General features: G+C 40.8%; 2 protein-coding genes across 2 annotated transcripts in view; one reads left to right on the forward strand and one right to left on the reverse strand.

The window, feature by feature from the left end:
• LOC132111874 (uncharacterized) lies at positions 1-26,646 on the forward strand. The gene is made up of 7 exons (XM_059519509.1): positions 1-13; positions 11,295-11,927; positions 12,112-12,684; positions 15,024-15,575; positions 23,689-24,318; positions 24,475-25,101; positions 25,856-26,646. The coding sequence occupies exons 1-7, from the start codon at positions 1-3 to the stop codon at positions 26,644-26,646; spliced, it is 3,819 nt and encodes a 1,272-aa protein (XP_059375492.1).
• Positions 1-26,866, reverse strand: part of LOC132111963 (putative E3 ubiquitin-protein ligase UBR7) — a 361,771-nt gene that overhangs the window by 194,877 nt on the left and 140,028 nt on the right. The window lies entirely within an intron of this gene.

Below are 26,866 nucleotides of genomic sequence, written 5' to 3' on the forward strand. Positions count from 1 at the left end.
ATGAGTGAGACAGGTGAGTACATTCAGAAGTATATAACCTGGTATATGGATACAATCAGAATATATAAATAATATTTATTTGATATTTATAAATACTAAAAAAAACAACAAAAAAAATCAATCTTTGTAATTTTATAGAACGTCTAATTCCAGACGATGACAGTGATTCATCTGGTAAGATCTCTTTAGTCATTTCACATTTTATCCACTTTTCCAGTTTCATTTTTTTTATCTTGTTTTTATTGTCCTTGTCATCCTTCGGCAATATTCAGAGATTTACCAAAGCATGCTTTCACAATAACTATATATAAATATTATCTTTAATTGTGTTATGTATGTATGAAGCCCTTAAGACTCATAGTAAATGTACAAATTCTGTTAACTTTCTGTATAACTATAGTTTAAATAGTCCGACAGTGGCTCAAATGCTTTCAGCTTTTTTCCATATTTTGCTACTTTTTCAACTAACCGACTTAACGTTACAATTATTTGGTTTCACAATTACTTTGAGAATGACAACCCATATGTATGGTTTAATTTCCGTCATCTGGTTTCCTGATATTCATTTACCCTATCATATAAATAAACACACTTTCTAGATTATTAAAACTTTTAATACAAGCAGCTTCTCTCAAAAGATAAACTTGTGAAATTTCGAATATTAACTCCAACGATTCAAAATTGTTTTCTGTTAAAACAACAAAACCTCTGTGTTATGGTATAGAGGTTGTGTAAATCAGGGGTTTTCAAACCTGTCCTGGAGGAAATCCATTTTGTTCATATTTTGTATGTCTTTCTCGACACACCCAGCGGGGGGGGGGGGGGGGGGGGGTTGCAGAATGCACTTCCGTATTCTGTAAAACAGGTTTTGTCTCTTCTGGTTCAGGTCTTTTGCATGTGCTTTATTAAATATAATGCAGGCAGCAATTAAAGGGTAACTGTGAAGTGAATGCTATCTGTTTAACTACTTTTAACATGAGTAACTTCCTCAACTCTGCATGTAGACGTATGAATGTTCATCTGTCACAACTGTATTGCAATATCATTTCAGAGAATCAGTATCACCTTCTAGACAACTCAGGGGCTCATGAAAGGACACAACAAAGGACACAAGTCAATGCCATAAGTACATAGTTTAATTGACTTTTTTTTTTTTTTTTTACCTAATATTTATTAGTTTTTTAAATGTCATTAATTTTATAGGGTTAGTTCACCCAATAATGAAAATGACACCATGATTTACTCACCCTCAAGTCATTCTAGGTATATATGACTTTCTTCTTTCAGATGAATACAATCAGTTATATTTAAAAACATCCTGGCTCTTCCAAGCTGTATGTTCTTTGTCAGTCGGCATTGCTTATTCTCACTTCTAAATCCCCTCTAATGTAGCATCCTGCTTTAGCCAACTCATGACAATCCAGCACATGAGTATCTAATCCAGTCGCATGTGAAATAAGACAGTAAACACACAATTGTGACAATATATGCTTTATATGTGTTTTTCATGTCATCTCCAGATGATAAAAAGCATCTGAATAATACAGTGCTAACTGATCCTTCGCCAAGAGTTTGACTGACAGCAGGCCCATCTCCAGACATGAGAGAGGGGGTGGGCCAAGTGATAAAGAAAAATAATTTAGTTTAGTTGGAAACATATGATACAGTCCTTAATTGAAAGTATCTTCTCTACACAAGGGTTTCCAAGTCTACTAGTCCAATGTCCAATCAAAAACAGTGCAAAGTAGTGCATATCACAATATCAAAATTCATAAATGTAATATCCTTACTTAAAATACATATTTTATAGTCACTGTTATGCACATTGATTGTAAACCTAGCGCAAAGGCTTTCTACCAGTGGCTTTAACAAAACTTAACATCCAACATAGTATTATCATGGGTACAAAGCAAAACATTTCAACACAAGCATTTCAGTGAAGTTTAATGTCATGATCCTGACTTCTTTCTCTTTCTCCCTCTCTTTATCACACACACACTCACTCTCCTATTACGCACACACATTTCCCTTTGCTCTATTAATCTCCTTCAGCTGTTCCTCATTTACTCTAGTCTTCGTGCTTAATCCTTTTACACCTGTTCTCCCTTCTCCCTAAATTAACTCTCCTACTTCTTTCCTCCTCCTTTGCCAGATTATTATTATGGGATTAAAATCCTGCCATGATTCAAAACTGAAAATTAAAGGTTGAAACTAAGTGTTTGAAAACTCAAAATCTTACGAAAAAAGTTTAGCAAGATCGAAAAATAAGATTTGCAAGCTTGAAAAAAAAAAAAAAAAAAAAAAAAAAAAATATATATATATATATATATATATATATATATATATATATATATATATATATATATATATATCTGCAAACATTGTTTTTTTGAGATTTGCTTCTTCAGATCTGCAACATGTTTTTACGATGTTGCGCAAATAATTTTTCAGAGTTTCAAATTTGTCAGTGTTCTCCCACTGTATTAGTTTGTTTTCCAGGTTTGCAACCTTATGAATGGTGATCTGAAAACTGGTGTGCGAATGTGTGAAATTTTTTTTGAAACTCTGAAAACAGAGCTTCGCAGGCTTGCAAAGTGGTAGAAAAAAATTAAATCTCTGCAAACATAATTTTGTTTTTGAGTTTTCCTTCTTCAGAAGTGCAACAGTCTTTTTAACGGTGTTGTGCAATAATTTTTTCAGAGTTTCAAATTTGTCACTGTTCTCCCAGTGTATAGTTGGTTTTCCAGATTTGAAACCTTGTAAATGGTGATCTGAAAACTGGTGTGCGAATAGGTGAAAAAAAGTTTTCAAAAAAACTGAGGTTCGAAAGGGTGAAACTTATTACATTACATTACATTTGCACTCCTATTGCAGACAATTTTTTTCAGAGCCGAGTTTACAACACCCACTTTGCGCAGATACGCCCTCACAGTTGCGAGTTTGCGACTCACGTGATTTGTGGTTTCGTTGTCACGCAGCTCTGCTCTGAAACTCTGAAACTCAGACTGATCGAAAATGAAGCTTCGCAACCTCGCAACTTAAAAAAAGCCTTGAGGGAGGGCCTTCTGCTCTTGGCCAATGCTTTGCTGTCTGCTGACGTACAGTCCAATCACAAGTCGTATTTACTGGAAAGGTGGGATTGACCGACTGCTCCGTCAATGACAAAAGTGCACAGGATACGCAAACAGAGGATTGCACAGATTTCTGGCCACAAGGCGGTCCCGTCTAGGATGGTAAGGTCCGGTCCTAAAATGTAAAAAAGGTTACCAACTTGTCGCTGGAATCCACGATACAATTGCGCAGCTCACGCAGCGAACGACTCACTTTCCTCACGACTCATTTACTCAGCCGGCGACTCACTTTCCTTACGCAGTGAACGACTCAATTTCCTCAAACAGCAAACAACTCACATTCTTCAGCGAACGACTCACTTTCCTCACGACTCACTTTCCTCAGCTGGCGACTCACTTTCCTCACGCAGCCGGTGATTCACTTTCCTCACGCAGCGAACGACTCACTTTCCTCAGCGAACGACTCACTTTCCTCACGCAGCGAATGACTCACTTTCCTCACGCAGCCGGTGATTCACTTTCCTCACGCAGCGAACGACTCACTTTCCTCAGCGAACGACTCACTTTCCTCACGCAGCGAACGACTCACTTTCCTCAGCGAACGACTCACTTTCCTCACGCAGCGAATGACTCATTTTCCTCACGCAGCAAACGACTCACTTTCCTCACGCAGCGAACGACTCACTTTCCTCACGCAGCGAACGACTCACTTTCCTCACGCAGCGAACAACTCACTTTCCTCAGCGAACGACTCACTTTCCTCATGCAGCAAACAACTCACTTTCCTCAGCGAACGACTCACTTTCCTCACGTAGCGAACAACTCACTTTCCTCATGACTCACTTTCTTCAGCGAACGACTCACTTTCCTCAGGCAGCGAACAACTCACTTTCCTCACGACTCACTTTCCTCAGCTGGCGACTCACTTTCCTCCCGCAGCCGGTGACTCACTTTCCTCACGCAGCGAACAACTCACTTTCCTCACGCAGCGAACGACTCACTTTCCTCACGCAGCGAATGACTCACTTTCCTCAGCGAATGATTCACTTTCCTCACGACTCACTTTCCTCAGGCAGCGAACGACTCACTTTCCTCACGACTCTCTTTCCTCAGGCAGCGAACGACTCATTTTCCTCACGACTCTCTTTCCTCAGGCAGCGAACGACTCACTTTCCTCACGACTCACTTTTCTCAGCTGGCGACTCACTTTCCTCACGCAGCCGGTGACTAACTTTCCTCACGCAGCGAACGACTCACTTTCCTCACGACTCACTTTCCTCAGGCAGCGAACGACTCACTTTCCTCACGACTCTCTTTCTTCAGGCAGCGAACGACTCACTTTCCTCACGATTCTCTTTCCTCAGGCAGCGAACGACTCACTTTCCTCACGACTCACTTTTCTCAGCTGGCGACTCACTTTCCTCACGCAGCCGGTGACTCACTTTCCTCACGCAGCGAACGACTCACTTTCCTCAGCGAACGACTCACTTTCCTCACGCAGCGAATGACTCATTTTTCTCACGCAGCGAACGACTCACTTTCCTCAAGAAGCAAACAACTCACTTTCCTCAGCGAACAACTCACTTTCCTCATGCAGCAAACGACTCACTTTCCTCACGCAGTGAATGACTCACTTTCCTCACGACTCACTTTCCTCTGCAAACGACTCACTTTCCTCAGACAGCGAACGACTCACTTTCCTCACGACTCACTTTCCTCAGCTGGCGACTAACTTTCCTCACGCAGCCGGTGACTCACTTTCCTCACGCTGTGAACGACTCACTTTCCTCAGCGAACGACTCACTTTCTTCACACAGAGAACGACTCACTTTCCTCACGCAGCGAACGACTCACTTTCCTCAAGCAGCAAACAACTCACTTTCCTCAGTGAATGACCCACTTTCCTCACGTAGCGAACGACTCACTTTCCTCACGCAGCAAACAACTCACTTTCCTCAGCGAACAACTGACTTTCCTCAGGGAACGACTCACTTTCCTCACGCAGCGAACGACTCACTTTCCTCACGCAGCAAACAACTCACTTTCCTCAGGGAACGACTCACTTTCCTCACACAGCAAACGACTCACTTTCCTCACGCAGCGAATGTCTCACTTTCCTCAGCTGGCGACTCTCTTTCCTCACGCAGCCGGTGACTCACTTTCCTCACGCAGCGAACAACTCACTTTCCTCACGCAGCGAACGACTCACTTTCCTCATGCAGCGAACGACTCACTTTCCTCATGCAGCGAACGACTCACTTTCCTCACGCAGCGAACGACTCACTTTCCTCACGCAGCGAACAACTCACTTTCCTCACGCAGCGAACAACTCACTTTCCTCATGCAGCGAACGACTCACTTTCCTCACGCAGTCGGTGACTCACATTCCTCACGCAGCGAACGACTCACTTTCCTCATGCAGCGAACGACTCACTTTCCTCACGCAGCGAACGACTCACTTTCCTCACGCAGCGAACAACTCACTTTCCTCATGCAGCGAACGACTCACTTTCCTCACACAGCGAACGTCTCACTTTCCTCAGCTGGCGACTCTCTTTCCTCACGCAGCCAGTGACTCACTTTCCTCACGCAGAGAATGACTCACTTTCCTCATGCAGCGAACGACTCACTTTCCTCACGCAGCGAACGACTCACTTTCCTCATGCAGCGAACGACTCACTTTCCTCACGCAGCGAACGTCTCACTTTCTTCAGCTGACGACTCTCTTTCCTCACGCAGCCGCTGACTCACTTTCCTCACGCAGCAAACGACTCACTTTCCTCATGCAGCGAACTTTCCTCATCTGGCGACTGACTTTCCTCACGCAGCCGGTGACTCACTTTCCTCACGCTGTGAACGATTCACTTTCCTCAGCGAACGACTCACTTTCTTCACACAGAGAACGACTCACTTTCCTCACGCAGCGAACGACTCACTTTCCTCAAGCAGCAAACAACTCACTTTCCTCAGTGAATGACCCACTTTCCTCACGTAGCGAACGACTCACTTTCCTCACGCAACAAACAACTCACTTTCCTCAGCGAACAACTGACTTTCCTCAGGGAACGACTCACTTTCCTCACGCAGCGAACGACTCACTTTCCTCACGCAGCAAACAACTCACTTTCCTCAGGGAACGACTCACTTTCCTCACACAGCAAACGACTCACTTTCCTCACGCAGCGAATGTCTCACTTTCCTCAGCTGGCGACTCTCTTTCCTCACGCAGCCGGTGACTCACATTGACTCACATTCCTCACGCAGCGAACGACTCACTTTCCTCATGCAGCGAACGACTCATTTTCCTCACGCAGCGAACGACTCAGTTTCCTCACGCAGCGAACAACTCACTTTCCTCATGCAGCGAACGACTCACTTTCCTCACACAGCGAACGTCTCACTTTCCTCAGCTGGCGACTCTCTTTCCTCACGCAGCCGGTGACTCACTTTCCTCACGCAGAGAACGACTCACTTTCCTCATGCAGCGAACGACTCACTTTCCTCACGCAGCGAACGACTCACTTTCCTCATGCAGCGAACGACTCACTTTCCTCACGCAGCGAACGTCTCACTTTCCTCAGCTGACGACTCTCTTTCCTCACGCAGCCGGTGACTCACTTTCCTCACGCAGTGAATGACTCACTTTCCTCATGCAGCGAACATCTCACTTTCCTCACGCAGAGAACGACTCACTTTCCTCATGCAGCGAACATCTCACTTTCCTCACGCAGCGAACGACTCACTTTCCTCACGCAGCAACGACTTACTTTCCTCAAGCAGCAAACAACTCACAACTCACTTTCCTCATGCAGCAAACAACTTACTTTCCTTAGCGAACGACTCACTGTCCTCACGCAGTGAACGACTCACTTTCCTCACGCAGTGAATGACTCACTTTCCTCACGCAGCGAACGACTCACTTTCCTCAGCGAACGACTCACTTTTTTCACACAGAGAACGACTCGCTTTCCTCACGCAGCGAACGACTCACTTTCCTCATGCAGCAAACAACTCACTTTCCTCAGCGAATGACTCACTTTCCTCACACAGCGAACGACTCACTTTTCTCACACAGCGAACGCCTCACTTTCCTCAGCTGGCGACTCACTTTCCTCACGCAGCGAACGACTCACTTTCCTCACGACTCACTTTCCTCATGCAGCGAACGACTCACTTTCTTCACGCAGCGAACGACTCACTTTCCTCAAGCAGCAAACAACTCACATTCTTCAGCGAATGACTCACTTTCCTCACACAGCGAACGACTCACTTTCCTCAAGCAGCGAACGACCCACTTTCTTCACGCAGCAACGACTCACTTTCCTCAAGCAGCAAACAACTCACGACTCACTTTCCTCATGCAGCAAACAACTCACTTTCCTTAGCGAACGACTCACTTTCCACATGCAGCAAACAACTCACTTTCCTCAGCGAACGACTTACTTTCCTCACGCAGCGAACGACTCAATTTCCTCACAACTTACTTTCCTCAGCGAACGACTCACTTTCCTCATGCAGCGAACGACTCACTTTCCTCACGACTCACTTTCCTCAGCTGGCAACTCAATTTCCTCATGCAGCTGGTGACTCACATTCCTCAAGCAGCGAATGACTCACTTTCCTCACGTAGCGAACGACTCACTTTCCTCAGCGAATGACTCACTTTCCTCACGCAGCGAACGACTCACTTTCCTCACGTAGCGAACGACTCACTTTCCTCAGCGAATGACTCACTTTCCTCACGCAGCGAACGACTCACTTTCCTCAGCGAATGACTCACTTTCCTCACGCAGCGAACGACTCACTTTCCTCACGCAGTGAACGACTTATTTTCCTCAAGCAGCAAACAACTCATGACTCACTTTCCTCACACTGCAAACAACTCACTTTCCTCAGCGAACGACTCACTTTCCTCACCACTCACTTTCCTCACGACTCACTTTCCTCATCTGCTGACTCCCTTTCCTCACGCAGTGGACCACTGACTCTGTCTTCATGTAGAGACCGAATATTACAATTAAAGTGACTTTTATAGTGCATCCAAAAGAATATTTAGATATTATATTTAAATATTCAGAAAAGTGTACAGTGTATTTTTTTTCATTAAAATATTTCAGTAAATTTTGTAATTTGTAATCATTGTGTGAAATTAGCTACAGGACCAACCCCCCGCCCCCGAAAAAGAAACTGAGTTGAGGAAAGTGAGTCGTTCACTGCGTGAGGTGAGTAATGATGCACTGCAGGTCTATCAGTGGTAAACTCAGTGGCTACTGGCAATTGTATGGTGAATTCCAGCGACAAGTTGGTAACCTTTTTTTACATTTTAGGACCGGACCTAACCATCCTAGACGGGACCGCCTTGTGGCCAGAAATCTGTGCATCCTCTGTTTGCGTATCCTGTGTGCTTTTGTCATTGACGGAGCAGTCGGTCAATCCCACCTTTCCAGTAAATACGACTTGTGATTGGACTGTACGTCAGCAGACAGCAAAGCATTGGCCAAGAGCAGAAGGCCCTCCCTCCAGCCTTTTTTTTAGTTGCGAGGTTGCGAAGCTTCATTTTCGCTCAGTCTGAGTTTCAGTTTCAGAGCAGAGCTGCGTGACAACGAAACCACAAATCACGTGAGTCGCAAGCTGACTGTGTGGGCGTATCTCCGCAAAGTGGGTGTTGTAAACTCGGCTCTGAAAAATTGTCTGCAATAGGAGTGCAAATGTAATGTAATGTAATAAGTTTCGCCCTTTTGAACCTCAGTTTTCAGAGTTTCAAAACTTTTTTTCACCTATTCGCACACCAGTTTTCAGATCACCATTTACAAGGTTTCAAATCTGGAAAACAAACTATACACTGGGAGAACAGTGACAAATTTGAAACTTGAAACATCGTAAAACAAAAAATGTTGCAGTTCTGAAGGAAATCTCAAAAACAACATAATGTTTGCAGAGATACTTTTTTTTACATTTTTCAAGCTTGCAAATCTTATTTTTTGATCTTGCAAAACTTTTTTTGTAAGATTTTGAGTTTTCGAACACTTAGTTTCAACCTTTCAGAACTTTATTTTCAGTTTTGAATCATGGCAGGATTTTAATCCCACAGTCCCTGACTCTCACGTCGCTCTGCAGCGTTTCTTGGGGTTTGCTAATTTTTATTGCCGCTTTATTTGTAACTTCAAGACCAGTTTTAAGTGTCTGGCCAGAATGTTTTCAACCATCTTAAGATCCTTTTCACTTCAGCACCCATCCTTATGACTGCCGACACTTCCGAGCAGTTTATTGTCGAGGTTGAAGCATCTGAGGTAGGCGTTGGGGCCATACTCTCCCAGCGTTTCTCCTCTGATGGAAAGTCCATCCCTGTGCGTATTTTTCACATTGGTTATCTCCCTCTGAGCAAAATTACGACGTGGGTAACTGCAAACTACTTGCTATTCACCTTGCCCTAGGATAATGGCGTCAGTGGTTGGAGGGTTCCTACGTTCCTTTCATTGTGTGGACAGACCATAGGAGCCTCAAGTATATTCGTTCAGCCAAGAGATTAAATGGTCGTCAGGTTTGCTGGGCATTGTTTTTTTTACCTGTTTTGACTGTTCTATTTCCTACCGACCCGGTTCTAAGAACGTAAAGCCTGACGCTTCGATTCGTAAATGTCCCAGAAATCTCCTTTTCATCTCCGCTTCTGCTCGTCTGGCGCTACTTCAGTGGGCTCACTCATCTAAACTGGCTGCCTATACCGGCATTAGGGGCACTCGTTTATGGTGGCCCACCCGCGAACAAGATACTCATCATTTTGTGGCCGTCTGTGCTGTGTGCACATAGACCAATTCTAAGAACTCCCCTCCGGCCAGCCTCCTTACCGACCCCTTCCTATTCCTTCTCACCCTTGGTCCCATATCCCAAAATAAATAATACTAAAAAAAACTGTCAATTAGACAAACAAAAGTATTATTACATTTCTGTACCCCTCACTTCACAAATGATAGCTATGCCCCTGTGTCAGGGTTCAAAATGACCATTTGCCCTTCATCGTATGTAATGGAAGAAATGATCAGTCACACAATGGAGTATAGTTGCACAATTCTGGATACATTGATATTTACAAAGCTAGATATTACAGTTCATAAGGTTTTAAATATGGATATTATACACAAACATAAGGCCTTTATTCACCCTTTATTCATATACTGCATATATGCGTATATATGCCACATATAGGCAAAATTGAGGTGCATATATGTGCATATACAGGAAATATAGGTCTCCTGTATTGCTTCTTCATATCCACATATAAGCCCTATACATACAAGATATGTCTTCTATATAGCTAATGGCAGGATCTGGTCATTTTGTAGCTCATATCTCATTTTTGACTGTCATACATGATGCCTAGCTCATATTTTCTATTATCAAGGCAAAAACTAAAAATTAACGAAAAAAAAATTATGCAAGAACTTATGTATGTGTGAACACGTGAAATTGGTATCACATGTAATTGGCATGTTATGGAATTTAACTATGGCAATATATTAACATGATATTTAACTATGATATCTACATGTTTTCCAGAAACATTTACAAGGTCAATTCTTTCTTGTATGAAGATAGTGGAAAAGAAGGAAATGTATAGCAAAATGGTTTTTAATTTTTATTTTGTCAAACGTTTTTTTCAATTTCAAGTCACTTCCAGATTCACATCACAGCTCATACACATCCACACATTCACCGTTACATCCACCAAATGCAATGCAAAAGCAATGTTTTCTGTACTTTCATTTCTATATTTTGGACTTTTATTTATGTTGCCTAGCAGCTATGGATTTTAATAGATTTTATAATTTTAATGGATTTTATAGGTGAACATATAGGTGCATATATACGTGCATATATGTACCTATATAGGTATATGTATGCACATATATATGTGTACATATATGTACACATATGTGTAAATATATGTGTGCATATATGTACTGTATATGTATGTATGTATGTATGTATGTATATATAAATATATATATATAACCTATATCAAAACCTATATTAAAACATATATGTTAATATAGGTTTTTTCCATGTGGGAGATGGCTTGAGGGTGGGTAAATAATTTTTTGGTGAACTATCCATATAATTGACACATTAAACCATTACAAATCATGTAATAATTTGAATGTAATTATTGTTATTATTATTATTAAATGCTTTGTTCAATCCTGGGTGTTTTAATCTGGTTCAAAGGATCAAACTCATCTGATATCAGGATTGTTCTGGTGGGTAAAACTGGTTCAGGAAAGAGTTCAGCTGGAAACACTATACTGGGCACACCGTGTTTTACAGTGGATGATTCACAAGAGTCATGTACTGAAACGTGTAAGAAAATAGAAGATCTGACTGGTGACCGGAGGATCTCAGTCATTGACACTCCAGGCCTGTTTGATACGAGAATGTCAGGACAGAAAGTGGAGCATGAAATAAAGAATTGTGTGGAGATGTCACTTCCTGGTCCTCATGTGTTTCTGCTGGTCATCAGACTGGATGTGAAATTCACAGAAGAAGAGAAAAACACTGTGAATTGGATTCAGAAGAACTTTGGAAAAGAAGCTGCACGTTACACAATCATTCTGTTCACTCACGCTGATCATCTGAAGGGAAAACCATTAGATGAGTATATCAGAAGATCTGATGCTCTCAAAGCGCTAGTTAATGAGTGCGATGGAAGATTTCACTCATTAAACAATAATGACATGCAGAACCGCTCACAGGTCACTGAACTTCTGGAGAAGATTGAGAGGATGAAAGAGAATGGAAAAGGGTACTACACTAATAAGATGTTCGAAGAAGCTCAGTGGAGATTAAACAGAGAACTGTTCTGTGAGTGAGTGTGTGTGTGTGTCTTTGAAACATATTATCACCATCATATGATATGACATATATGTCTGATTAATTCCATATTGCATAGCATTAAGTTAATTTAGTACTTTTTTATTGTGGTTTGTTTGTCTGTTTGTTTATTGCCTGCATTCTAAACACTGATTATTTGAAATTTGTATTGAAGGGTCTGGAAAACCTCAGATTGTGTTGCTGGGTAAAACTGGATCAGGAAAGACCAGTGCTGTCGAAACCATTGTGGGCCGACAGAGTTTTTCTAAAACCTGTAAAAAACAAGAAGCTTGTGTTGATGGAAAGAACATGAAAATAATCGACACTCCAGGACTGATTGATGCACCTGAAGAGAAGATTAAAGATGAATTAGAAAAGTGTGTCTGTATGTCTGCTCCTGGTCCTCATGTGTTTCTGCTGGTCATCAGACTGGATAAGAGATTCAAAGATGAGAAGAAAAACACAAAGACATGGATTCAGAAGAACTTTGGAGAAGATGCTGTACATCACACCATCATTCTGTTCACTCACGCTGATCATCTGAAGGAACAATCATTAGATGATTACATCAGAGACAATCCAGATCTACAGGCACTTACTGAAGAGTTTAGTGGCAGATTTCACTCATTCAACAATAAGAACAAGGAGAATCACTCTCAGGTCACTGAACTCATACAGAAAATAAATAAAATGGTCGAGAAGAATGGATTACTGCACTACACCATTGAAATGTACCAGAAAGCTCAGCGTAATAAACAATTCTGTAAGTGTGTTTGTCTTTTTGTGTCTATAATAAGAAATTTTCGATGTAATAATACCAGCATTTTGTGTCAGGAATGCAAAAATAAAATCTATCCAGGTTGCTGTAATGGACAACAGTAATCTAATTATTTACCTTAGACAACATTACGATTGAGGTGTTTACATGAGCTGCGTTTAGAATTCTCCTTTCATGATCTCATTTTAAATGTTATAGTACATAGATTGATTAATGGCACACGTAATTACATCACCACATGACGCCATACGAAGTCTAACCCAGAATTTCACATATCAACATATAGTTCATCTTCGTTATGATGCCATATACAGTTTTGGATGTTAAGTTTTTTTAAATATTTATTTTTGATATTTGTACTTTTATTTGATTATGTTGATTATATTGATTATGTTGAGTATGACTTATTATGCCAACTTAAGGTAATCAAAAAAACACTGATTACATGGTAGATTCTTAATCAGAGTATTGTCTTAATCATGGTAAAATTGGAATAATCCGTTTGTTTAGATGGACAAAAATACTCAGATTTTAATACGAGTAACCCAATACTCTGATTAAGAATCTTCCATGTAATCAGAGTTTTTTTTGATTACCTTAATATGGCCAAAGTCATACTCAAAGTAATCACAAATTGAATAAAGACATGTGGAGTATTGCTATTTTAGTCACATTATTGAAGTGCAGTACAGACATGTACACACCTTAATCAAGTTATTACCGTCGTGTAGCACTTTTCACTTCACTCAAGATACTTACTCGTGGCCTCAAGATAAGTAAATCATGGCCTCAAGATACTAACTGATAAGTAAGTAACTTGATAAGTAACTTGTGGCCTCAAGATAAGTAACTCGTGGCCTCAAGATACTATATTACACTTACTTATCTTGAGGCCACGAGTTAGTATCTTGAGGCCACGAGTTACTTATCTTAAGGCCACAAGATAGTATCTTGAGGCCACGAGTTAGTATCTTGAGGCCACGAGTTACTTATCTTGAGGCCACGAGATAGTATTTTGAGGCCACGAGTTAGTATCTTGAGGCCACGAGTTACTTATCTTGAGGCCACGAGTTACTTATCTTGAGGCCACGAGTTAGTATCTTGAGGCCACGAGTTACTTATCTTGAGGCCACGAGATAGTATTTTGAGGCCACGAGTTAGTATCTTGAGGCCACGAGTTACTTATCTTGAGGCCACGAGATAGTATTTTGAGGCCACGAGTTAGTATCTTGAGGCCACGAGTTACTTATCTTGAGGCCACGAGTTACTTATCTTGAGGCCACGAGTTAGTATCTTGAGGCCACGAGTTACTTATCTTGAGGCCACGAGTTACTTATCTTGAGGCCACGAGTTAGTATCTTGAGGCCACGAGTTACTTATCTTGAGGCCACGAGATAGTATTTTGAGGCCACGAGTTAGTATCTTGAGGCCAAGAGTTACTTATCTTGAGGCCACGAGATAGTATTTTGAGGCCACGAGTTAGTATCTTGAGGCCAAGAGTTACTTATCTTGAGGCCACGAGATAGTATTTTGAGGCCACGAGTTAGTATCTTGAGGCCAAGAGTTACTTATCTTGAGGCCACGAGTTACTTATCTTGAGGCCACGAGATAGTATTTTGAGGCCACGAGTTAGTATCTTGAGGCCACGAGTTACTTATCTTGAGGCCACGAGATAGTATTTTGAGGCCACGAGTTAGTATCTTGAGGCCAAGAGTTACTTATCTTGAGGCCAAGAGTTACTTATCTTGAGGCCACGAGTTAGTATCTTGAGGCCACGAGTTACTTATCTTAAGGCCACAAGATAGTATCTTGAGGCCACGAGTTAGTATCTTGAGGCCACGAGTTACTTATCTTGAGGCCACGAGATAGTATTTTGAGGCCACGAGTTAGTATCTTGAGGCCACGAGTTACTTATCTTGAGGCCACGAGTTAGTATGTTAGTATGTTGATATGTGAAAATCTGGAGGGGACATCGAATGGCGTGTGTGGTGATGTTATTATGTGTGCCATTAAAACAGAACATGAAAGGAAACAAGAAACAAGAACATGAAAGGAATATTCTAAAAGCAACTCATGTTAACACTTTAATCGTAATATTGTGTCATTCAGAATAAGGTAAATCATTAGATTACTGATGTCCACGTAAATGTCTTAGTATCCGTCCTGCATCAGTTACTGCATACTGTATGTTCCAGTTCATTTTAAATTAACATCATTAAATCTATTTTGACAATTTGTTTGCTGTAATTTAGTTCATTTTGAATTTCTAGATTGTAATCATTTCTGGATTTTAACATTCTGAACGGCAGGGTCAAATAAACCAAGAATTGTGCTTCTGGGAAGGACTAGGTCAGGAAAGAGTGCTGCAGGAAATGCCATCATGGGTCAAGATCATTTTAAGAGGAAAAATCCAGCGGATTTTTCTACTAAAACCTGCAAACTACATACGGCACATGTGGCTAGAAAAAGCATGAAAATAATTGACACTCCAGGACTGATTGATGCACAAGCAGAGAAGATAAAAGATGAAATAGTGAAGTGTGTCCGTATGTCTGCTCCTGGTCCTCATGTGTTTCTGCTGGTCATCAGACTGGACATGAGATTCACAGAAGAAGAGAAAAACACAAAGACATGGATTCAGAAGAACTTTGGAGAAGATGCTGTACATCACACCATCATTCTGTTCACTCACGCTGATCATCTGAAGGAACAATCATTAGATGATTACATCAGAGACAATCCAGATCTACAGGCACTTACAGAAGAGTTTAGTGGCAGATTTCACTCATTCAACAATAAGAACAAGGAGAATCACTCTCAGGTTACTGAACTGCTGGAGAAGATCAAGAGGATCAGAGAAGGTTAGAGCTCTTTCTTAAAGAGTTTTTTTTATACGCTGTTAAATCCCAGCCAGCCAACCCATGTGGGGCTCAGTTGTGTTGCAAATAGGTTATCTTACTTAAGTTTTTTTTAAGTGGTTAACCAATGAGTGCAATGGGGCAGCCAGTGGCTCTAGCCACCAGACCACCCGCTGTGAACAGCCCTGTTGAGAACCATACAGTGCCTCTTGATAACTGTGTCTGAATTACTCAAGAGTTAAATCAAATTTCAGATTATCCTGTATGTAGTTTCTCAGGGTAGAGGTATTGCAGTGAAAGAATTTACCTTGTGTTGGTTTTGAGTCTATTTATTATTATTTATTTATTTTATTTTTTTTCTTTAGGCCTATAAGTAAGCATTTTGGACTATTATTATATGTATATAATATATGCATGTTAGTTAGTTCTGATTCTCTAATTTGACTGGAAAAGAGGCTTTCCAGGAGTGCAGATATTTCACCAGTATCAGCAGTGTTCTAGACCTGCTTGTTAGTCAATGAAGTTACACAGTTGTGCCAGCAGGTGGCAGCAAGGGTCTGTCTTTAAGAGCAAGTCAAATAATAAATTTTCAAACGGATCTATACTTTAATAACAAGTTTAAAATTATTATAACTTTGAGAACCACTTTATTAGGCTTAATAGACAATCAGTCTGACATCTTGAGTAACACTGAAGCTTTGATGTCACAGTCAAGTCAAGTCACCTTTATTTATTTAAACAACAAACAAAATACATTGCGTCAAAGCAACTGAACAACATTCATTAGGAAAACAGTGTGTCAATAATGCAAAATGATAGTTAAAGGCAGTTCATCATTGTCAATGTCAATGTCAAATTTATTTATATAGCACCATTTATCCCAACCGAGGTTGTCCAATGTGCTGCACATATTGTAATAGACAATTGCACAAAACAAATAAAAACATCATAATAAAACAAACATTTCAATACCACTTCCTCACTTAGAATATGCTAATTCAAAAAGATGCGTATTTAGCATAGTTTTAAAAACAGATAAGGATGATACAGAGCGAATACACAGAGGTAAAGCATTCCATAATCTGGGTGCAGCTACTGAAAAAGCCCGGTCGCCTCTGCACCTCAGCTTTGACTTTGGGATACATAGCAGTTTCTGGTTAGATGACCGGAGAGAAAGAACAGGACGATACTCAGTAAGTAGTTCCGAAAGATACGGAGGGTCCAGACCATTTAATGATTTAAACACCAAAAGAATAAGTTTGAAATGTACTAGATAACGCACGGGCAACCAGTGCAAAGAACGTAAAACTGGTGTAACATGCTCCCGTTTTTTAGTCCTGGTTAAGAGTCTAGCTGCTGCATTTTGAACTATTTGTAACCGGGATAAAGCTGACTGGCTAATCACCTTTATTTATTTATATAGCGCTTTAAACAAAATACATTGCGTCAAAGCAACTGAACAACATTCATTAGGAAAACAGTGTCAATAATGCAAAAAAGATAGTTAAAGGCAGTTCATCATTGAATTCAGTTATGTCATCTCTGTTCAGTTAAATAGTGTCTGTGCATTTATTTGCAATCAAGTCAACGATATCGCTGTAGATGAAGTGTCCCCAACTAAGCAAGCCAGAGGCGACAGCGGCAAGGAACCGAAACTCCATCGGTGACAGAATGGAGAAAAAAACCTTGGGAGAAACCAGGCTCAGTTGGGGGGCCAGTTCTCCTCTGACCAGACGAAACCAGTAGTTCAATTCCAGGCTGCAGCAAAGTCAGATTGTGCAGAAGAATCATCTGTTTCCTGTGGTCTTGTCCTGGTGCTCCTCTGAGACAAGGTCTTTACAGGGGATCTGTATCTGGGGCTCTAGTTGTCCTGGTCTCCGCTGTCTTTCAGGGATGTAGAGGTCCTTTCTAGGTGCTGATCCACCATCTGGTCTGGATACGTACTGGATCCGGGTGACTGCAGTGACCCTCTGATCTGGACACAGACTGGATCTGGTGGCTACGGTGACCTCGGAACAAGAGAGAAACAGACAAATATTAGCGTAGATGCCATTCTTCTAATGATGTAGCAAGTACATAGGTTGTTATGGGAAGTGTTTCCGGTTCCGGTTTACCTAATTAATGCAGCCTAAAAATCCTTTAACGGATTTGGATAATAAAAGCATATTAGTATGTTATGTGTATGCCAGGTTAAAGAGATGGGTCTTTAATCTAGATTTAAACTGCAAGAGTGTGTCTGCCTCCCGAACAATGTTAGGTAGGTTATTCCAGAGTTTGGGCGCCAAATAGGAAAAGGATCTGCCGCCTGCAGTTGATTTTGATATTCTAGGTATTATCAAATTGCCTGAGTTTTGAGAACGTAGCGGACGTAGAGGATTATAATGTAAAAGGAGCTCATTCAAATACTGAGGTGCTAAACCATTCAGGGCTTTATAAGTAATAAGCAATATTTTAAAATCTATGCGATGCTTGATACGGAGCCAGTGCAGTCAATGTCAATGTCAATGTCACCTTTATTTATATAGCGCTTTAAACAAAATACATTGCGTCAAAGCAACTGAACAACATTCATTAGGAAAACAGTGTCAATAATGCAAAGATGATAGTTAAAGGCAGTTCATCATTGGATTCAGTTATGTCATCTCTGTTCAGTTAAATAGTGTCTGTCCATTTATTTGCAATCAAGTCAACGATATCGCTGTAGATGAAGTGTCCCCAACTAAGCAAGCCAGAGGCGACAGCGGCAAGGAACCGAAACTCCATCGGTGACAGAATGGAGAAAAAAACCTTGGGAGAAACCAGGCTCAGTTGGGGGGCCAGTTCTCCTCTGACCAGACGAAACCAGTAGTTCAATTCCAGGCTGCAGCAAAGTCAGATTGTGCAGAAGAATCATCTGTTTCCTGTGGTCTTGTCCTGGTGCTCCTCTGAGACAAGGTCTTTACAGGGGATCTGTATCTGGGGCTCTAGTTGTCCTGGTCTCCGCTGTCTTTCAGGGATGTAGAGGTCCTTTCTAGGTGCTGATCCAGCATCTGGTCTGGATACGTACTGGATCCGGGTGACTGCAGTGACCCTCTGATCTGGACACAGACTGGATCTGGTGGCCACGGTGACCTCGGAACAAGAGAGAAACAGACAAATATTAGCGTAGATGCCATTCTTCTAATGATGTAGCAAGTACATAGGTTGTTATGGGAAGTGTTTCCGGTTCCGGTTTACCTAATTAATGCAGCCTAAAAATCCTTTAACGGATTTGGATAATAAAAGCATATTAGTATGTTATGTGTATGCCAGGTTAAAGAGATGGGTCTTTAATCTAGATTTAAACTGCAAGAGTGTGTCTGCCTCCCGAACAATGTTAGGTAGGTTATTCCAGAGTTTGGGCGCCAAATAGGAAAAGGATCTGCCGCCTGCAGTTGATTTTGATATTCTAGGTATTATCAAATTGCCTGAGTTTTGAGAACGTAGCGGACGTAGAGGATTATAATGTAAAAGGAGCTCATTCAAATACTGAGGTGCTAAACCATTCAGGGCTTTATAAGTAATAAGCAATATTTTAAAATCTATGCGATGCTTGATAGGGAGCCAGTGCAGTGTTGACAGGACCGGGCTAATATGGTCATACTTCCTGGTTCTAGTAAGAACTCTTGCTGCTGCATTTTGGACTAGCTGTAGTTTGTTTACTAAGCGTGCAGAACAACCACCCAATAAAGCATTACAATAATCTAACCTTGAGGTCATAAATGCATGGATTAACATTTCTGCATTTGACATTGAGAGCATAGGCCGTAATTTAGATATATTTTTGAGATGGAAAAATGCAGTTTTACAAATGCTAGAAACGTGGCTTTCTAAGGAAAGATTGCGATCAAGTAGCACACCTAGGTTCCTAACTGATGACGAAGAATTGACAGAGCAACCATCAAGTCTTAGACAATGTTCCAGGTTATTACAAGCAGAGTTTTTAGGTCCTATAATTAACACCTCTGTTTTTTCAGAATTTAGCAGTAAGAAATTACTCGTCATCCAGTTTTTTATATCGACTATGCAATCCATTAGTTTTTCAAATTGGTGTGTTTCACCGGGCTGCGAAGAAATATAGAGCTGAGTATCATCAGCATAACAGTGAAAGCTAACACCATGTTTCCTGATGATATCTCCCAAGGGTAACATATAAAGCGTGAAGAGTAGCGGCCCTAGTACTGAGCCTTGAGGTACTCCATACTGCACTTGTGATCGATAGGATACATCTTCATTCACTGCTAGAACTAATAGAGTGATACAACCACGATCAGATGATAAGAACAGGTAATTTGTAACTCTAAGCCAATGTATTGAATAAATACAAGGGGTTATGTTTGTTTTCTTCTAAAAGAGAAGAAAAGTAATCGGATCTAGCAGTTTTTAAAGCTTTTCTGTAGGATATGTTACTTTCCCGCCAAGCAATACGAAATACCTCTAGTTTTGTTTTCCTCCAGCTGCGCTCCATTTTTCGGGCTGCTCTCTTTAGGGTGCGAGTATGCTCATTATACCATGGTGTCAAACTGTTTTCCTTAACCTTCCTTAAGCGTAAAGGAGCAACTTTATTTAAAGTGCTAGAAAAGAGAGAGTCCATAGTTTCTGTTACATCATCAAGTTGTTCTGAGGTTTTGGATATGCTAAGGAATTTGGATACATCAGGAAGATCACTTAAAAAGGTTGTGTGGAGAGGCATTCAGTGTTGGTTGCAGGAGTTGTTATTGGTGTGAACGGTTGTGTGGAGAGGTGTTCAGGGCAGGTGATGGGTGTTCTTTCAAACCTGCAGTAAAACTCGTTCAGATCGTCTGCCAGTCGTTGATTCTCCACAGTGCTGGGGGGTGGTGTCTTGTAGTTGGTGATCTTCTTTAGACTTTTCCACACTGATGCTGAGTCGTTCGAAGTGAACTGAGTCCTTATTTTTTCCTGTAAGCATCTTCTTTGGCCTGACAGAGCTGTCTGAGTTTTGCAGTGAACCCCGGTTTGTCATTGTTGTTATTTAGTTGAGCCTTGGTAGGAATACACATATCCTCACAGAAACTGATATATGATGTTACGGTCTCTGTGAGTTCATCCAGATCGGTGGCAGCGGCTTCAAAAACACTCCAATCAGTGAGGTCAAAACAGGATTGTAAATCCTGCTCTGCTTCATTAGTCCATCTTTTTACAGTCCTTAATACAGGTTTAGCTGATTTTAGTTTCTGCCTGTAGGTCGGTATAAGATGAACCAGAAGGTGATCAGAACGTCCAAAAGCTGCTCGTGGAACAGAGTGATATGCATCCTTTATTGTTGTGTAACAGTGATCCAATATATTACTGTCTCTGGTGGGACAGGTAACATGCTGTCTGTATTTTGGCAGTTCACGGGAGAGATTGGCTTTATTAAAGTCCCCGAGAATGATTAATCAGAGTCCGGGTGTTGTTGTTCTGTCTCTGTGATCTGCTCAGCGAGTTTCTGTAAAGCCAGACTTACTTGCGCTTGCGGAGGAATGTAAACACTAACCAGAATGAGCGAGTGAAACTCCCGCGGCAAATAGAACGGCTTGCAGTTGACAAACTGCATTTCTAGATCAGGACAGCACATCTTCTTTAACACAGTTACATCTGTACACCACCGTTCATTGATGTAAAAGCATGTCCCGCCGCCGCGCGATTTCCCCGTTGATTCTGCATCGCGATCCGCTCTGAACAGCTGAAAGCCCGGCAGATGGAGCGCGCTGTCCGGTATGGCGTCATTCAGCCAGGTTTCCGTGAATCACAGAGCAGCAGAGTGTGTGAAATCCTTATTTGTCCGAGAAAGCAGAAGGAGTTCGTCCGTTTTGTTGGGTAGAGAGCGTAGATTTGCCAGATGGATGCTAGGCAACGGCGTTCGAAATCCGCACTTCCTGAGTCTGACGAGCGCGCCAGCTCGCTTTCCCCGCCTGCGCGTCCTGAAGCGTTTGATCAGCGTCGCTGCTCCTCCGATAACAATATTCAGTAAAACGTCTGAATAATTAAAATCCGGAAAAACATCTTGTGGTGCGTTAGGCCGAATGTTCAGCAGTTCATCCCTGGTGAAACTGATTGCAGGAATATAACTAAAGACAGGACAAACTAACAAAAAGACAAAAACATATGCAGAGCACGTCACGGAGGCAGCCATCCTGTACCGGTGCCAAGCAGCTACTTCGACAATGAGTAGGTCCTGAAACGTGTTGTCTAACCCCAATAGAGTTCAGAATGTCTATAAATGCTGATTCCAGTGCATCTTTTTCATTATCAACATGGATATTAAAATCACCAACTATTAAAACTTTATCTGCAGCCAGAACTAACTCGGATGTAAAATCACCAAACTCTTTAATAAAGTCTGTATGGTGCCCTGGTGGCCTATATACAGTAACCAGTACAAACATAACAGGGGATTTATCATTAACATTTGTTTCTCTGGATAATGTTATATGAAGCACCATTACTTCAAATGAGTTATACTTGAAGCCTGCCCTCTGAGAAATCCTGAAAACGTTGTTATAAATTAAAGCAACACCTCCCCCTTTGCCTTTTAGACGCGGCTCATGTTTATAACAGTAATCTTGGGGGGTGGACTCATTTAAAATAATGTAATCATCAGGTTTTAGCCAGGTTTCTGTCAAACAGAGCACATCTAGATTATGATCAGTGATCATATTATTTACAAAAAGTGTTTTCGTAGAAAGGGATCTGATTTTCAATAAGCCAAACTTTATCATTTGTTTATCCATATTGCATCTGTTTTTTATTTATTGAACCTCAATTAAATTGTTAATCTTAACTTGGTTTGGGTTTTTTCCTTTTTCTAGTTCGGGGAACAGACACAGTCTCTATAGTGTGATATCTAGGTGAAAGAGTCTCTATGTGTTGAGAATTAGCTGACCTCTGTGTCGTGAGGCAGCTAGCAGACGGTCGGTTTAGCCAGTCTGTCTGCTTCCTGACCTGGGCCCCAGTTAGTCAAGTATAAACACTAAGAATATTTGCCATATTTCTAGAGAGAAGAGTGGCGCCACCCCAGGAGGGATGAAGACCATCTCTTTTCAACAGGTCAGGTCTGCCCCAAAAGCTCGTCCAATTGTCTATGAAACCTATGTTATTCTGCGGGCACCACAGAAACAGAAACCATTCCTGAAATAGAAACTATGCCTGTTGCCATCATGGGTAGGACAAAAACTCAGATTAACATGGAAAAGATGCCTTTTATTGCATGTTGCGGCATCTCATGTTTCTTAAGAAAATAAACACACACACATACAAACACATGATTCGACTATCAGTCTACTATAGGCAGTACTTGATGAATCTTATTCGACTCGTTAATCCTCACTTTTCCTGAGATGCAAGAATGATAATTTCATAACATGCCGTGCTTTAAGGCTGCATGCAGGTAGATGACTGTCGCTATCAATTTGAAATATTATGATGAAATGACGCTCAGAGTCGACTTGTATAACAATTGACTCCATCCCTTTTGGCAAGTTGAAATGCCATTTGTTCATGCAGCTACACAAACACAAAGAATAAAGCTTCAGTATTCATTGTAAACAAGAGATTCCCATAGAGTCAATGAGGCGAACCCTCATTCCATTAAATCAGAGAACCAAGGTTTCGTTTGTAACTGAAGAATTCATTTGGTACAGGCATGCTGTATTGTCAGTAGTGCAGAATTTCTCTTTCTTTTTTCGATGAGTGACCTCATAAACACAGACTTAATCGAGTGTAAAGAGTTTGCAGAAAATCAGATGTGTGTGAAAGATCTGCAGAGTCGTTTAATCATCCTCTGCTGAGATGTTGAGTGAATCTCAGTCACGGCTCAATTAATTAAATTAATTATCTAATTAACTGCAATGCTGCTTCAGTCTTATTCCAAGCACTCTGTAGTGTGCATACTGAGCAGTGTTCATTTCAGTAACTCATCTGGGCTGGCCCATGTGGAGCCCTCATGGAAACTGAGGACAAATCTGGTTGGGCCCCAGTTATATTGCCTAGGGGCCACCCATCTGGGCCCCATGTGAGTGTGCTGGCTGGAATGATCTGTTTAATTACAGATTGTTTTATTTATTTATTATTGTATTATTATTTATTTTATTCACAGTATCAACTTCACCTGAACTCAGAATTGTTCTTCTGGGTAAAACTGGATCAGGAAAGAGTTCAACGGGAAACACCATCCTGGACCTGAAGTACTTTGAGACAGGAGATTCACAAGAGTCGTTTACTAAAACTTGTGAGGAAGGAAAAGTGAAGATTGATGAAAGGAGGATCTCAGTAATTGACACTCCAGGCCTGTTTGACACGACACTGTCACTCAAGAATATGAAGAAAGAGATAGAGAGATGTGTGGTGATGTCTGTTCCTGGTCCTAATGTGTTTCTGCTGGTCGTTAGAGTGGGGAGATTCACAGAAGAAGACAAAAACACAGTTAAATGGATTCAGGAAAATTTTGGAAAAGATGTTGCTGACCACACCATCATTCTGTTCACTCATGCTGATCATCTGAGGGGGAAACCATTACAAGAGTATATTCTTGAAAATGATGATCTCCAGGGTCTTGTTCTTCAGTGTAATGGCAGATATCACTCATTCAATAATGTAGACATTGAGAATCGCTCTCAGGTCACTGAACTCCTGGAGAAGATTGAGATGATGGTGAGAGAAAACAGAGGACAGCACTACAGCAATAAGATGTACCAGGAAGCTCAGAGAAAGAAACCTTTCAGTAAGTGTATCTTTCTGTTCTTTTAAAACATAATACAACCATGAGCTACATCAACCAAGTCAGCTATACTCCAAACATCAGAGCTCATTCTTAAACAGTAGTTATTTTTAAAAGCTGGTCAAATGCTCTGTTTAATCACAGATATTTTAATCTGATTCACAGTATCAACATCTGATATCAGGATTGTTCTGTTGGGCAAAGCTGGATCAGGAAAGAGTTCAGCAGGAAACACCATCTTGAATTCACAGTATTTTAAGCAGTCTATTTTACCAGATTCAGTTACAAAAACCTGTGAACATCAAGAAGTAGGGACAGATGAAATGATGATCTCAGTCATTGACACTCCTGGCCTGTTTGATTCGACAATGTCAGAACAGAAAATGAAGGATAATATAGTCAAGTGTATTAGGAAGTTTGCTCCTGGTCTTCATGTGTTTCTGCTGGTCATCAGACTGGACGTGACATTGACAGAAGAAGAGAAAAACACAATGGAATGGATTCAGAAGAATTTTGGAGAAGAAGCTGGACGTTACACAATCATTCTGTTCACTCACGCTGATCATCTGAAGGAACAATCATTAGATGAGTATATCAGAGAAAGTAATGATCTCCAGGCTCTAGTTAATGAGTGCGATGGAAGATTTCACTCATTAAACAATAATGACACGCAGAACCGCTCACAGGTCACTGAACTTCTGGAGAAGATTCAGAGGATGTTAGAGATAAATGGAGGAGAGATTGGTAAGTGTATATCTTTGTCTTTGAAACAACTGATCATAGTTTCATATTGTATAATGCAATTAAATATTTAAATTCACCCAAAAATGAAAATGAGCCCGTGTTTTACTTACGCTCAAGCCATCCTTGGTGTATATGACTTTCTTCTTTCAGATGAATCTAATCGGAGTTATATATAAAAGTTGTCTTGGCACTTCCAAGCACTATTCCAATCATTGCAGGCGGTGGGTGTTTTTGTTCAAGAAGCCAAAAGTGAGGGCATGTGTAATAAAAAGTGCTTCATACGGTTTTGAGGGGTGAATAAAGCCCCCCTGTAGCACATCCATGTGTTTTTGTAAGAAAAATAGGCATATTTCAAACATAAACACTTTTTCTCTGCGTAGGAGAGCCAGGGCAATTTTTATATAACTCTGTTTGGATTGGTCTGAAAGAAGAAAGTCATATACACCTAGGATGGCTTGATAGTAATTAATTCATGGGGCAATTTTAATTTCTGGGTGTACTAACCCTTTAAGAACTGGCCTGGGCTGTGTTTCCCAAAAGCATTGTTAGCTAACTATGGTCATAAGTTTCATTAAACTCTGTTGGTAACAACTGAACTTGCCAGCATAGTTGCTTTTGGGAAACACACCCCTGACCATGTAGCAGTTAGTCAATGTTACATTTTATTTTTCTGATTCAATTTAGATTAATCTACCTTTAAATGTAATTGACATTAAAAATATAAGGACCTGTTTTAAAGAAAATATATATATAACTTTCCATTAGATTGTAATCACCACTGTATTTGAAATTTGTTTCGAAGGGTCTGTGAATCCTCAGATTGTGTTGCTGGGTAAAATTGGATCAGGAAAGACCAGTGCTGTCGAAACCATTGTGGGCCGACAGAGTTTTACTAAAACATATAAAATACAAGAAGCTTGTGTTGATGGAAAGAACATGAAAATAATCGACACTCCAGGACTGATTGATGCACCAGCAGAGAAGATAAAAGATGAATTAGAGAAGTGTGTCTGTATCTCTGCTCCTGGTCCTCATGTGTTTCTGCTGGTCATCAGACTGGATAAGAGATTCAAAGATGAAGAGAAGAAAACTGTGAAATGGGTCCAGAACAACATTGGTATAGATGCTGTACGTTACAGCATCATTCTGTTCACTCACACTGATCATCTGAAGGGAACATCATTAGATGAGTATATCAGAGAAAGTGTGTATAAGACAAAGACACTGGTTAACAGTAGTGGCAGATATCAAGCATTCAACATCAGAGACCCTAACCATAATCAGGTCAAAGAGCTGCTGGAGAAGATTGAAAACTTAGCAGAGGAAAATGAGTGGGGTTACTACAAAAATGAGTGGTCTCAGAACATTCTCAAAAAACGTCAGCGTTGGCTTATTGCAGCAGGCACAGCTGGATCAGCAGGAGCACTAGCTGTAGCAGCAGGAATCACTGTCATTGTAGTAACAGATTTAGTCTTTCCACCAGCACTAATAATTACACTGGGAGGTCTTGTTGTAAGTGGAGGAATAGCGATTTATAAAAAAAGAGAAAAAATAGGACGGTTTTGCACATTTTTGCGTGAAAGGTTTGCATGACTTTTCCAGTTGATTTGAATATATGGCACATTTTGTATACTTGATTAAAATTGTAATTTTCATGAGTGGCTAAAATAAGCAGAGAACTTTATAAAATTATAATTCAAGTGTCAGATTAATTGTTTCTGTAATGTAATTTGAAATAAAGGTAAATATGGTTTTTGATCTGATTTCTGCTTATGATAAAAGTAATCCTTATACTATATATAACCTTTAGCAT

The sequence above is a fragment of the Carassius carassius genome, chromosome 31 (assembly GCF_963082965.1).
Source record: "Carassius carassius chromosome 31, fCarCar2.1, whole genome shotgun sequence".
Taxonomy (NCBI): domain Eukaryota; kingdom Metazoa; phylum Chordata; class Actinopteri; order Cypriniformes; family Cyprinidae; genus Carassius; species Carassius carassius.